Source organism: Macrotis lagotis, chromosome 1 (assembly GCF_037893015.1).
Source record: "Macrotis lagotis isolate mMagLag1 chromosome 1, bilby.v1.9.chrom.fasta, whole genome shotgun sequence".
Lineage (NCBI taxonomy): Eukaryota > Metazoa > Chordata > Mammalia > Peramelemorphia > Peramelidae > Macrotis > Macrotis lagotis.
This window is the reverse complement of record NC_133658.1, coordinates 263861952-263877518: the sequence shown is the minus strand read 5'-3', so window position 1 is coordinate 263877518 and position 15567 is coordinate 263861952. Positions and strand designations below refer to the sequence as shown.

The 15567-nt window shown below is 36.9% G+C and overlaps 1 protein-coding gene across 1 annotated transcript in view; it reads left to right on the top strand.

The window, feature by feature from the left end:
• The window catches only part of LOC141490642 (piezo-type mechanosensitive ion channel component 2-like), a 101009-nt gene that overhangs the window by 31005 nt on the left and 54437 nt on the right, over window positions 1–15567 (top strand). Inside the window, exons 16-23 of the mRNA XM_074190810.1 lie at window positions 1574–1695; window positions 3629–3792; window positions 4024–4200; window positions 5838–5978; window positions 8863–9063; window positions 11008–11212; window positions 13164–13265; window positions 13999–14164. Coding sequence (XP_074046911.1) covers window positions 1574–1695; window positions 3629–3792; window positions 4024–4200; window positions 5838–5978; window positions 8863–9063; window positions 11008–11212; window positions 13164–13265; window positions 13999–14164 — 1278 coding nt within the window. The remainder of the gene's footprint in view (window positions 1–1573; window positions 1696–3628; window positions 3793–4023; window positions 4201–5837; window positions 5979–8862; window positions 9064–11007; window positions 11213–13163; window positions 13266–13998; window positions 14165–15567) is intronic.

Below are 15567 nucleotides of genomic sequence, written 5' to 3'. Positions count from 1 at the left end.
GCTTCTTTTCTTTTAACCTTTTCGCAGAAACTTTCTAACCCCTTTATTAACTCTTGCTTTGTTCTAAGTATTGAGAATAAAATAAGTTAAAAGAAAGACAATCCCTGCCCTCAAGGAGCTTACATTCTAATGGGGGTAGATAACTTATTAAATAGAAGCTGAAAGGGGGGGTGGAAGTGAAAAGAAGGTATTGAATCAAATTTATAAGAATAAAATCAATCCCTAAAAAAACAAATGGTCAAAGGGGAGTTGGAGAGGCTGGTATAACTAACCAATTTCTTAGGTATTTTCATTTACCTCTGAATTGCACATCACTCTTTCCATAAGACCTTAACAGAAGCAAAATCAGGGGAGGGGACCTATGATGACTACTACCAAGAATCTCTGACTTAGATCATACAATCAGAAGCCACATTCTTCTATGACCCATGGAGGCAGAAAATATCATAGGTGTTTATAATAAATATATTTCCCCTTGTATTGTCATTTCTTACACAGAGTGAGATTGAGAAATTGGTACCTTGGAGGAGAGAGGGGAAAATTGGCAGTATTTGGAAACAGGAGAAACAAGGGAATTAATCAATAAATTATACATACTTGATAAACTATTCCTTTTCATTTTTTAGGCTCAAAGCAACAATTTGGAAACTTCAAAATAGGTGAGGATTAAATAACTTCTTTGGCTTGTGCTCACTTTGATATATCACTTGCTACATATAGCCCTAATGTGTTAGTTTGCAAATATTCTCATATACATTATTTATTTGGTTCCCATAACCACTTTACAAGGAAGCCAGTATGCACTAATTCTTTTTTTTTTTTTTTTTTTTGCAAGGCAAATGGGGTTAAGTGGCTTTCCCAAGGCCACACAGCTAGGTAATTATTAAGTGTCTGAGGCTGGATTTGAACTCAGGTACTCCTGACTCCAGGGCTGGTGCTCTATCCACCAAGTCACCTAGCTGCCCCCACATGCACTAATTCTTAACCTGAGCCCTGTGAATTTCTCTTGTCAATATTTTGATAAGTCTGTTTCAAAATAATTGGTGTTCTTCATAACTCTATGTGTTTTATTTTATGCACTTAAAAACATTATTTTGAGGAGACAATAAGGTTTTTATAGACTGCCAAAGGGGTTCAGAGCTTATGCAAAAAAGATTAAGAACCCTTGGAATAAATATTGGTTTCCCTATTGTAAAGATGCAGAAATTGAGATATCAAAACATTAAGCAATTTATCTAAGGTCAAAATGGTGATGATTTTTATTTCTTAATTGATTATCCTGACTAGTTATTCAGTTCTTTTGACCCTACCAGGTCACTTTCCTGATTTAGAGTCTTTTTTCCCCTACATGTATGAGGAAAAATGTTGATGTAATTCAGAATAATGCTAATGGAAGCAGGTTATAGTGGTTAAAATTCTAAAGAATAAATAAATCAACTCATTCTTTCCATTACCAATGATGAGGTCCCATTTCATTTGGGATCTTTAAAAACCCAACCCAACAAATAAGGAAGTTGGCAAATGAATCAATGTTTTTTAAGTGGTCTAAGCCCTCTCTTTTTGTATTCTGCAGTCTGATGCCTGGAAAGAAAATTGATAAAACTCAGAACTCCATGAACAATCTAGACACTGTCACAATGGATGAAAAACAGAAGCAGGAGGAAAATGAGCAGCCAGAGCAGAAAGGACTAGCAGGTTAGAGAGCTGATCTTTTTTAGCAATAGGTAATATATGATACTCTTCAAGAATTCTCAACTGTGCCAAATTGACACTCTAGTATACAGGAAATTGATTTCTTTCATTAGGACTTTGGGCTGTATTCAGATTATGGATTTAGAGCTGAAGATAACCTTAGATGTCATAAATTCAAATCCTGTCATTTTTACAAATGAGGAAACTGAGGTCCATAGAGGTTAAGTGGTTTGTCTGAAGTCACACAGTAATCGACAGAGTTGGGATTCACCCTCAAGTTTTCCAGCTCTAAATTCAGTATTCTTTCTTAGTGTTAATTGACTAGATCATTTAGGCATCTAATATTGCATAAATCTAATATTGCATAAAAAACAAGCAACCAGGGGTAGCGATGTGGTTCAGTAGATAGAGCACCGGCCCTGGAGTCAGGAGGACCTGAGTTCAAATTTGACTTCAGACACTTAATCATTACCTAGCCATGTGGCCTTGGGCAAGCCATTTAACCACATTTGCCTTGCAAAAACCTAAAAAAAACCCCAACAAAAATCCAAGTAACCACCAAACCAGCACTTCCCCCCAGCTCTCACCTATTGCCAAATTCTCAATCAGATTTGATCAATTCCTTATTAGGCTAATTCAACACATCATTTTTTCTTTCTTTCAATAAATCAATTTAATTCAATAGAAAATTCCTGGGTGCTCTTTTGTGCAAGTCCCAGAATGAGAGGAGAGGTGGTATGAGGAATATAAAGAAGAGTAAGATAAGAGTAAGACCTTAAGGAATTTACAATCTAATGGCTAGCACATTTTATTAAGGTGTGCAAGGTGCCTTTCCAATATTAACACATTTGTTCCTCACAAGAACTCTGGGAGGTAGATACTACAAGTTTACCCATTTTACAAATGAGAAAACAGAGGCAGAAAGACTTGCCCATGATCAGAAAGACTTGGGTTTCAATCTTATTCTTTGATTCTTATTAGCCGTAGAATCCTGGGCAAGTCACTTACCCTCTCTAAGTCTCAGTTTCATATCTGTAAAATAAGGAAATTGTATTAGATAGACTTGGAGGTTGCTTCTAGCTATATATCTGTAATATTATGAATGGGTAATATTTTGACAGGCAAGGAGAGATGGGATTGAAGGGTATTAATACAATTTTTAAGCTAGAAGACGCTTTAGAGATGACCCAGTCCAACCTCCTTATTTTATATACGAGGAAAGTGAGGTCAAATTTAAATCAGAGAGCAAATTAGGAGGAGAAAACTAAAACTCTTTCCTATCCTGCCTCACTGAATCAATTTAATGTCATATTTCCCTAGCACCTCCTACACTTTTTTTCCCTCCTCTGATACTATTAAGTCCTATTGGTTACATATATAGCAAACCTCATCAAGTCAGACCCTGCTAAATAGGAATATATGACAGTTCTGATAGGGAAAAGACTGAAGTCTATTTTCATGCTATATGTAGAGATAGGCCTTGCAAATTCATCCATTCAGCAAATGATTGCTACTATGAATAGAATAGTATGAGACTGGGAGAAGAATATGAGCATAAACAAATTAGTTTCTTGTTGTTAACTTCTGTAAAGAGCTTCTCAAATAGCAAAAAAATAAGTTTCATCAATATTTGAATCAAATACTTAATTTATTAAAGAGGAAAAAACGTGTTTTAAGAACTTCAAACACACTTATGCACAAACAGTATGCTAATTACAACCCATCTGATCTATTCATTAAAGCAAGTCCAAAAAGACTTCTATTTGGCAATGTTTGATGAGCCTCATTCTAGCTATTATAAATGCATTTCAAAGTATTCAATGATATGTCTTTTAAAACAAGCCAAAATTCAGACTTTTCGCCAATGGTTTCAATTAGTCTTAATAAGGTTTTAGTATAAGAACTTCTAAGCCATGTCTTTTTTCCCCCTTCACAGAGAAAGAAATAAGAGATTGCAACTGGATGATTGACAACCTAACTACTGGTTTTCTAAAACTTCTAGAAATAGTTAATGGAATTCAAGTGTTACTATGGAGACTCCTGGAAATACACATCATTAAGATTGTTTCCACTATGATCATCTGGATTACTCTTCAAGAGGTTAGTGAGCCAAAGGAAACTACCTTTCAGGGGAATTGTAGAGAGGCATTTTTCCCTCTAATGTGTGGAAGTTTAAATTCTGATTTTTAGAACTTTGAGAGCCAGGTAGACCCCAAGATGATAACCAGTTGAGCATATTTAAATGCATACTCTGTCCTTCACATATATCACCACATGCACATGAAAATAGAAAATAGTATCCAATCAATACCCACCAAAATTTTATTCCAGGTTTCCTTCATGAATGGTCTTTTCTTCATCGTCTGGGTATTTGCATTGCCATATTCCAAATTGCGCCCATACGCATCACATATCTGCACAATTTGGGCCTGTGTGATGGTCATCTGCAAAATGATGTATCAGCTGAAGTTCGTCAAACCTCTGACCTACTCTTCAAATTGCACTAAGGTGAGAATCCTGATAAAGAATAAGGTGACTTCCCCTGAGACTTTAGAAATGACCTAACATGGAGCATTAGATAAGGAGGAGATTGTAGAGATCACCCAGTAAGTCTAACCCCCTCATTCTACAGGGATCTATGAGCAAGGCATCTTCCAAGCTAGACACATGTAAATTCTTACTTTATTTGAGAGACAGCATGGAATAGTAGTTAAAATGTTGGCATCTAAGGCAGGAAGAACTGGCTTTGTGACTGAATAAGTTACAACCTGGATGATGATGATGAAGAACAAGTAAATGCTGGTCTCATTAGTGGAGCTCATCACAGGTCCAGAACCAATAAAAAAATTGATTTGAATGCTTATAACTGCCTACTCAATATGGTCTGCACCAGAATAATAACAATCACATTGATTTGGCATGTTAAAGTTTATATAAATATTTTCCTCATGGCAGCCTTGTGAGTTTGGTAAGTACAGGTAAGACAATTAAGTTTGTAAAGAGGCTTGCTCATCGTACAGATAGTCAACTAGTTAAGTGCTGGAGTCATGTGGTGAACTCTGCTCTCCTAACTCCAAACCCAGCATTCTTTCTACCTTAGTGCCCTCTCTCTCTCTTTCCCTTTCTCCCTCCACCTCTCCTTCCCTCTCTCTCTGGAAACCAGTGTTAAGTGACATGCCCAGGGTAACACAGCTAGAAAGTATCAGGACTGGAGCTCTATCAGCTTCACCACTTAGCTGTCCTTCAGTGATTTTCTCTTGAGAATGAATCTCTTCTCATACCAGGAAAAAGAAAGGCAACTTATCTTTCTGCTACCTTACTCCTGGGCAAAGAAGTAGGAAAATAAGGAAAGAGGTTACTTTCTAAGACTGAATTGCTGGAAAGAAATCCCAAGAACTTAAATGGTGGACAGTCTAAATGACAGCAAAAGCAGAATCTGTTAGAAGAGTCCATGGACTTAAAGAATCTTAGAACCTCTACCCCTGATCAGACTAAGATCCATGTATTTATTCAATGAACATTTAAGTTTTCAATAGATAGTGCATTTTAGCACTGGGAGAGCTACCAAAATAAGTTAAACACCAACCCCTGGTGTCAGAGCACTTAGGTAATCTAATATAATGTGTGTGTGTGTGTGTGTGTGTGTGTGTGTGTGTATATATATATATATATATTAAGTATAAAGAGATACCTTCCATCTGGGAAATGAGGGGAGGTTTCACCAAGGCATGAAGAGGTGATAAGAGGTTACATGGAATATTAGGGGCAAAAGTTAACTAGAACCTGGGTGTCTTGAATCTCAGTTCAGTATCCCTTCCACATATTCTTTACTAGTCATCTCTTCTTCCACCTCTGCTGGGGGGAACTAAGATGAGCTAGAGGAAGTAGTGTGGCACAGTATAAAGAGCACCATCTCTGAAGTTAGAAGACCTGGGTTCAGATTCTTTTCTTGATGCTTACTAACCATGTGACCTTGAGAAAATCACTTAATCAACCTCGGGACTCAGTTCCCTTCCCTATAGAATGAAGCAGTTGGTCTATTCACTTCAGATGTTCCTTTGAGTTCTGGAGGCTCAAAGACTTGCTATATTATGTAAAGATGTAAACTAACTATTGTCATTATTTTCCCTGTTTCTTACTAGGAGTTATATCAGAATGGAACTCTTCTACCTGACAACCTGAAGGAGCTTCAGGAGGCTTCTCTCTTATATATCTCCCCAGTTGATCCAGCATATTGGTTTGGGGGACTAAGAAAATGTGACAGCAAAGTGTTACCTTGCCTGAAGGTAGGTGGACTTCCTCTTTCTATTCCTCCTCCTTCTGCTCTTCCTGCTCCTCCTGCTCCTCCTACTCCTCCTATTCCTTTTTCTTTTTCTTCTTCTTTTATCTTCTTTTTCTTCTTCTTCTACTAATTCTTCTTTCTTTTTCTACTAATTCTTCTTTCTTTCTTTTTCTTTCCTTATCTTTTCTTTCTCTTTCTCTCTCTCTCTCTCTCTCTCTCTCTCTCTCTCTCTCTCTCTCTCTCTCTCTCTCTCTCTCCTCCCACTTCCTTTCCTCTCTCTTTTCTCCTCTTTCTCCTCATCTTTCTTGGGTTGGAAATTCAGCAGCTACTCAAGTCAGGCTTGCTTCCATCATTGACCAGACCTGGACACTGACTATTCTACTATTCTTCCTTATGTAGTTTGGTGGTTCTCAATAGCTTTAGCTCAGAGTTCTCAAGCTCAAACAATCCACTAGTCTCTGATATAGAAAGGTTTCCAGGTATATGCCAGTATTCTGGAACCTCTATGGGGCATGCTATATAATCAGAGGGGGGAAAAAAGCTAGGGAGAGCTTCAAACTGACCTTAAAAGTCAGTCAATAGGCCATTCATTAAGTGTCATCCATGTGCTTGCCAGGCACTGATTGTACTGAACACTAGGGATAGGAAGAAAGGCAAAAGCAATCCCTGCCAAGCTTGTGATATAATAAGGAAGACAACATGTATATAATTCAAGATATATCCAAAGCAGACAGAAGGTAATCTCTTCTGTTGTGTTTTAGTCAGGTCTGACACTTTGTGACCCAATTTGTGGTATTCTTTGCAAAGATCCTGGAGTGTTTCATCATTTTTTTCTCCAACTCATTTGACAGATGAGGAAACTGAGGTAAACAGGATTAAGTGACTTACTCAGGATCACACAGCTAATAAGAATCAGAGTTTTGCACTGTGGTGCCAACTAGTTGCTCTACAATCCCATTTACCCTTCTCACTACCAATGAGGAAACAGACCCAGAGAAGCCCAACGTCACACCTGTAGTAAATAGCCATGCTAATATATGATTGCTAGTGCTCTGATTGTAAATTTAGGTCTCTTTTCATCACAACAAAATTCCTTTTATTCCCTGTCTCTGTTTTGCCCTCAGAGGTTTCAGAGGCAGACTGGGAAACTAAGAATAGATTAGGAGTTACCAGACACTAAAGTCAGTTTATTAGCTAAAGCCAGGAAAAATGTAATTTGGCCTGGCTTCTAAGTAAATTTTCTGGTTCCAACAGAGCACTGTTTAATTTCAGGATCTCAGACTCAAAACTTACAAAATGGGCAATCCAAAGATCCCCAAATGCCTGTAAGCAGAGAGAGAGAGAGAGGTCCGGTTTAGTTCTCATCCCCTTGTCTGCAGATGAAAGGGTGCATTTACAAGATTTTTTTAGGGCACTGGAAGGTTAATCTACACAAGGTATATCTATAAGATTTATGGCTGGCAAGGAAGGAGATCTGGGCTGCAGTTCTGCCTTTAATCTGTTTTAGATGATGGGTAACACTTCTGGATGTCTTGAGTCTTGCAAAAAGCATCATTCTTTATCTCAAAGAGCTAGTTCCTTTTTTAAAATTGCTCTGGAATGACTGGCTCATGGGTAGCATCATTAAGGGGAAATAATCTAATAAGAGAAACCCTTTCATGTCCATGTGCTATATCTGTTGGGAAAAATGGAGGATATTTATAACTCACAATTAAACTTGGAGAACATTTGTTTTTCATCATTCACCAGTTGATATCTGGGAGGAAATATCTAGTGCTTCTTTACTACACAACCTTCTCATGTACAGTAATAGTAATATAGTAATTCCTCTTGTATAGAAAAAAAGGAGAAATACTCATGGCTGATTCAAAGTGGTGGCATCTCTTATTGAATATTATTTTTAAATGAATCAGACTATTTTTACAACAAAATTCATTACAGCAAAATAACTGAAATGAGGAATTATTGGAGCAGGGACAAGTTCAGTAAGGGGACAGGTTGAAGGATGAGGCTGGTAGCACAAAAGGATAGTGATATTTCCCTAGATGTGTCAGACCCCAAAGGGAATTGGTGAGGGGAAGGCAGAATCTGAGAGATCAGGAGCAGAAAAGTGTCTCAGGACTGGTCATACCTCTATTAAACGTGTGGTTATTATAGGAGGAGGGGAGGAAGCATATTTTTTAGGAGATGGTGAAATATACTCCTCCATCCAAATTAGTATCTTGAAGCAAAGCCCTCATTGTACTGAACTAGTTATGACTCTGAAAGCTGCTTGCTTGGAACATAAAATTGGGCACCGGTTCTGAAGTGAGATGATGACTTAAGAACTATAAAATATAATCAAGCAAAGTGAGGGAATCAATTATCATTAGTTTAAGAAAAAGTTTGGCTTGTCGGTAGTCATGCTTTTAATAAGCATTTTCCCTCAGATCAATTATAAGATGGATAGATTAATCATTTGAGAATGTTTCCATCTTTGAAAATGTTCATAACTTCTTTGGCTTCCTTTCCCTTGCAAATACTGATCACAAAAAATGATTATTTTTCATAGTATTTTTTTCAATTACATGTAAAGATAAACTTTAATATTCCTTTTAAAACATTTTGAGTTCTCCCTCCCTTGCCTTCCCCATCCCTAAGATGTCAAGCAATTTGATACAGGTTATATGTGTACAATCATATACAACTTTTAAAAAATGAATATTTTCTTTTGAAAACATGTTCTTGAGTTAAAGTGATTTCAGATGAACTGTTTTATTCCCTAAAAAACACTTTGGTAACTGTGGGGGCCAAGGGTGATTTTCAAGTTTTTATTAGTTAAGCAATGGTGAACAAATATAAAGGAACTTTGTTAACACCTGGCTCTCTCCATCACTCTGACCTTACAGGATCATCTCACTATCTTGGCCCTAATGGCCATTGAGGCCACTGTGTACAGGCACCAGAAATTCTACCGACATAATCATCAGCTGAAACAACCCCTTTTGGGAAGCATTTTTGATGGTGTCACAAGAAAACACTTAGATGATGGTTTACTGAATATGGTCAAATATTTTATCAATTATGGTTTCTATAAGTTCGGACTAGAGGTGAGACACCCTCTCCTTATCGCCATTCTTACCTTGAGCATTAATATAGAGCATAAGAACTAGCAGAGACCTTAGAAATCATTTAATCTAGGGATTCAAAAGGTTTTTTTGTAGTCCTCTTTGTTAGTCTGGTGAACTAGATGGATCACTTCACAGAGAAATGTTTTTAAATACAAACATAAAATACAAAGGATTAAAAAGGAACTCAACAAAAAATAATAAAAAATTTAAAAAATTTAAAAAATGAATTCAATTATGTAGAAATAGAATTATCAGGTTTTTTTAAATGCAAAGAGCTCTTGATCTAGCCTCTCATTTTACTGATGGAGATACTGAGACCTAGAGAGTTAAGTGGTATGCCCAGGGCCTCTTAGCTATTAAATAGCAGAATCAGAATTACATTCTAGCTTCATAAGGTCACCTCTCCTTCTGGATCTCTGGAATGAATGACCAGTAACTGTGACAGAATTGGATGCCAGTTTGCCTCCTAAATATATAAATTATGCTTAGAGAAATTTGCTATTTCAGGCAGTATCTAACCCCCTAATTCTTGTCATTTCTTCATTAACCTAAAGAAAGTAAATTCAGTTCTGTTGGTATAGGGTGAGAGGGCACTGAAATTGAAGTTAAAGATCTAAATTCTGCTGAAGACACTTATGAGCTGTGTGAAACGGGGAAATCTCTCCTAACTTTCAGACACACATCTCCATCTGCCTATTAATGATCTCAAATTGAATGTCTCAGACATCTTAAATTCCCTATGTCCAAAAGTGAACTTGTCATTTTTCCAAATCCCTTAATCTCTGCCTAGGTTTTTTCATCTGTAAAAAGAGGATAATAACAACACTTAACTCCCAGAATTGTTGTGAAACTCAAATGAGATATTTTTAAAGTACTTTGCAAGTCTTCCAATGTTATAGAAATATTTATTATTATTATCTCCCTTACAAGATTGAAAGCTTCCCAAGGAGTTCTTGAAACTATAGCTCTTTTTAAATATTTTTCTTTTATTTTTTTCTATAGCTCTTTAAGATCACAAAGTACTTTACTTATAAGAATCCTGAGACAGAAGCAAAGAGAAGCAGGACAGCTTTAAAAGTCACGTTTAATTTATTACATACTTTTTAAAAAAAAACCCAAACTATATTAAGAGATTGCAGTTTCGTATACAATGTTCTTTTCCTGTTCTACTTTATATGTGGAAATGGTCTTCTTAGTACTCATTAAATTCAGAATAAAAATTCTGTGGAACCTATATATGAGAAAACAGCTTCAAAGAAGTTAAGGGATTTATCCATGATCACAAAGTCAGACAAGATGGGAACTGAGACTTAAAATTAAGCCATTTGATCAAAGGACCAGTGGTCTTTTCAGTACATTAAGCTGCAGCTCAGTCAGGGTTCCCCCATTGGCCCCTGACAATGCCTGACATTTTGATATTGTTTAGTCATTCAGTTGGGTTAACTCTTCAAGACTCTGTGGACCGTATATACCATCCTTGAGGCTTTCTTGGCAAAGATACCAGAATGGTTTGCCCTTTCCTTCTCCAGTGGAATAAGACTAATAGAGGCTAAGTGACTCACCAAGGGTCAAACAGTCAGTAAGTGAGAGAGACCCAATTCGTACTCAGATCTTCATGATTTCCAGCTCAATGCTTTGTTCACTGGGCCTCCTAGCTGCCTTCAAGGCAACCAGAAGTTAAATGACTTGCCCAGGGTCACATAATTAATAAGTGTCTGAGGCCAGATCTGAAAACAGCTCTTCCTGACTCCAGACCCAGTGCTCTATCCACTGATACATCCAGTGGCTAAATGTTTATTAAGTGGATTTGAAACAGATGAAATATCCAACAGCATCTAGGTTCTGGCACTGAAATAGTCCGACTCCTATTAGCTCATATGTTTTTTATTCTGATTTTTAATTAAATTTATATTTGCCTTCCAGATGTGCTTTGTTGCTGTTCTCAATGTCATTGGATGGCGCATGGATTTTTATTCCCTGATCCACATATGCTTGTTAATTTATTTGCTATGTCTTCGGAGGAGGAAAGCAATTGCTGAGAGCTGGCCAAGATACTGCGGATTTCTTGCCAGTCTTCTGACCTTTCAGTATTTTCTATGTGTTGGAATCCCTCCAGTTTTTTGCAAAGGTGAGCTCATCTGACGCCTCAGCTCCCATCATAGAAAAAGGACCTTGCTCTCTCCTTGTGTTGGGTAAGGCCCCCTCTTGATTCCCCAGGAAGCAGCTCTTTAATTCTCCCTACTGAAAGACCTCTTCCTCTCTAAAATTTCTCGTAGTTCTTTGTCTGGACCTTCCTTTTAAATAAATAATTTCCATTTAATTTAATTTATATAATAATAATAACAATAATGGCTGACATTTCTATAGGACCTTAAGATTTGCAAACCATTTTATATGGGTTCTTTTACTTGATCCTGAGGCAAAGAGAGACTAAGTGATTAGCCCTGGATCAATCACCTAAGAATGATCTGAGATCGTATTAGAACTCAGGTCTTTATTACTCCAAGCATTCTATCTGCTGTGACACCTAGCACAAGATATGTAAATATGGAATATATCTAAGAAAGCAAATAAGATAGCATTGGGTATGGAGAATCAGAGAGTGTGATTCAATCTGACCCTGCTACTTGTCTCCTATGTAGCCTTGGCTATGTCATCTAACTTCTTTGGGACTTAGTTTCCTCATGTGTAAAATGAGAGGGTCAAACCAAATGACCTCAAAAAGTTCCCTCAATCTCTAGGTCTATGATCCTATGATCCTAAGTTATTGCTAAGCAAGCTTAGTTGTTTTTATAGTCAATATTATTTTATTGAAATTTTTAAAAATTATTATTTATTTTTTAAAAAATATTTTGAGTTCCAATTTCTCTCTTTCTCTCCCATCCCTCCCTCATGGCAAGAAACTTAATATCTAATTATACTTGTGAAATCACGCAAAACATATTTCCATGTTAGCCATGTTACCAAGAAAAGTAAGAAAAAATAATAAAGTGGAAAAAATATGCTTTAATTTGAATTCAGAGTTAAGCATTACTTTAAATAAATCATTTAATAAAAATAAAACTACCTGGATTTTGGTTAGTGCTTTCAATTTTTCTGAGCATGGTTTTCAATCTTGTGCCTCAGCCAAAACAATGACTCTGTGGGGTATCAGGATTAAGTAGGTGACATCAGGTCCATTTAGGTAGGGGAGAACATTAAGACTTAGAGACACAACAACAACAACAAAGACACTGATAGAAAGTTAAATTCAATTCATGTACCTGGCTGCTCTCCTGACTTTCTAGTGTTTTCTCTACTATATTATATTCAGATGATCAAAACCAGAGTAGAGAGTCAAAAATAATACTTTTATAAATATTAATTTCTCAATATTATTTCATACATCCCATTTTAATCACTGCCAGCTAGCTGACCTAGAGCAGAGGTGTCAAATACACAGTCTGTAATGTTCTGACAAGTGGTATCTGTCAGAGCCTGTATTCTGCAAGTAAGTGATTTGACAACCCACATGTCCCTTTAAACCTTAGATCCACAGATGGGGGTCTGAGAACCTGAATGGGAAAAAAATAATCACATCTTTATTTTCTTCATTTTCTTTGTGTGATTTATTTTATGCATTTAAATACATTCTGAGAAAGAGCTCCAGAGATTTTGACAGACCACCAAAGGGGTCCATGACACAATAAAAGATTGAGAAATCCTAGCCTAAGATGATTTACTTCTTGTCCTAGTGGACCTGGGTTCAGATTTTGCTTTTGTTATTTACTGTCTAAATGTCTGTGGACAAGTCCCTTAAATTGGACCGCCTCTGTAAAATGAGATCACCCTCTAAGGACCCTTCTAATTTTAAATCCATGTTACTATTGTGATCTTTTAATCTCTATAGTCTTTACAATTCTAAATGAATCCTTTGATCCTATATCTTGACCCCTTACAATCATCAAAATGAGAGATTGGAGATGGGCTTTTATCTCCAAAAAAATCAATCAATTAATTAATTAATTGATGGAATGCTGACTCAATGTGACTAAAAAAGAAGATAGTAATAATAAGAAAAATTATTCCTTGTTTTACAGATTATCCATGGAGATCCAGGAGACCAGCAATCCACTCAAATCTCATTAAATGGTTGTATCTCCCTGATTTTGCCAAGAAACCAGATGCTTTTTTTTTGCTGTGTGAGTAGCTATTATTTCTATATGCCTCTGTCCAATTAGGCCTTATAAGTGTCTTATAAAGGGCACCATCTTGTGGTAGGGAACCTACTCTACTCCACAAACTTAGTCATTACCAGTTTTTCTGCATCTGAGGCAAGTGTCACAAAACACAAGATGGGCAGGGTGTGGAGATCAGTAGATGTACCATGATACTGTGTGGTTACTTCTAAGAAAACTCTCTAATGGCAGCGTTGATGGGAAGCAAGTAATTTTAGGATTGGGAAGCACTAACTTGGGTTGTTGCAGTCAGTGATGATGGAGAGTGGGGAGCAAATCTTATCAGATAAATTCCTATTATTTAACTTATTTTGCTTAGAACTAAGTGCTAAGTTCATTTGTTTCTAAATTGCTAACTGGACTATCAACACCCTCTAAATTTCTATGTTCTGGGCAATGCTTTTGCTTGCCCTGCCCTAGCTGTGACTCAATATAGATCTTTTGGTGATGTTGCCACTGTCCTAATTAGTGGCTAGTTGAAAATCACAACAGCCTCTTTGTTTTTCTCCCCCATTTCAGAAAAAAGGATATGATAAGGGAATTACTGATTTGGGAGGATGAAGAATTCTACTTAAGGATAAAGTTTTAGGCCCTAAAGGATTTGAACTTCAGAAAAACTGGTTGTATGAACACTTGTTTAAATGTGGAGCAGACCACCCCATATAGAGGCTAATTTCACTCTTACATATCTTCACAGATGATTTTTTGCTTCTGCTCTTTGCCTCTCTCCAGTGGCAAGTTTTTGAAGATGAGAATAAGGCTTCTGTGAGAATGCAGGTAGGAGATAATGTGGAGATCAGCCAGGATTTAATACCAGAAGAACTTGGTCAATTCACTACAGTACCAAACTTTATTTATTACCGGTAAGATTCAAAGTCCAGTGAGGCCACAGAACAGTGGCTTACCCTTTATTACCTTTCTGGTTCATTATGTTCCTAATCTTTTTATAAAATTTCCTGGTAACAGTCAAAGTTACTTTATGAACATTCCGTCTCCTAATCTAGTCCTACAGAGGCAACCAGGTGATGCAGTGGCTAGACCCTGGGCAAATCACTTAACTTCTGCCTCAATTTCCTCAAATACAAGTTTAGGGTATTAATAATAGCTATGCCACAGGGTTGCTGGGAAAATTGTCAACCAGATTGGAACTGGTCTCTAACCTGTGGGTGACCAGAGCTGAAACAGAACAGGTCAAAGACAGAATAAGGACAGAAATAGAAGTTTAATTTCAGAGTGAGGAAAATGATTCCTGGAGGCAGAAATCCCTCTCCTAAGATGGAGAGCTTTATCTACTAAGATTGAGGCCACTTAGATACATATATATACAATACAATAATTCTTAGGACAATGGTAGGCATTTCTTGGGACTATTTCCTGTCTCAGATTTTGGGAGGCATGATTACTCTGTGATGTACAGAACCAGAGTTCTGTGCTAGGAACAAGAGTACTGTACAAGAAATAGGAACTGTGAACATGTGATAGATGGTCCTGGGAAATAGGGAGAATGAACTCCTGGTTCTGGTCCAAAGGATACATTTGCCAGAGAGTGAGATCAAAGTCCAAAGAATTATTATGCCAAACTTAGGGTATAGCCTGCTTGCTGGACCTTAGCTCTGGGAAACAGGTAACTCTAAAATATTTTGATAGTGAAATAACATATAGAGTATTCTGTAAACCTAAAAATAATATATTAAGCTACCTATTACTATTAGCTAATATTACAGTCCCATCTTTTTAGTAATTTACTTTTTGATGCTTCCAGGTTATTTTACTTAACTCCTGAGAATATTTTTGCATTCTTTCATTTTTTGGAGGTCATACTATAATAAGATTTAGACCTGGTAAAAAAAACTTAGAAATTGGGGTGGCTAGGTGGTGTAGTGGATAAAGCACCGGCCTTGGAGTCAGGAGTACCTGGGTTCAAATCCGGTCTCAGACACTTAATAATTACCTAGCTGTGTGGCCTTGGGCAAGCCACTTAACCCCATTTGCCTCGCAAAAACTAAAAAAAAAAAACCAAAACAAAACTTAGAAATTATTTCATTCAACTCCTCATTTTACAGATGAGGAGGATATTAAGGCTTAGATGAGAGAATGTACTTGCCCAGAGTGTTATGTTAGTAAGTAAGAGAGTCAAGATTTGACCCTCCAGGTGCAACTCTCTTATTTTGTAGTGAGTGATTTCTCCATGACATGTTCAAATAAAAGACTGAATATCTATGTGTATAGAGAAGATTTCTCTATTAGGCAAGAAGATCCCTTCTAG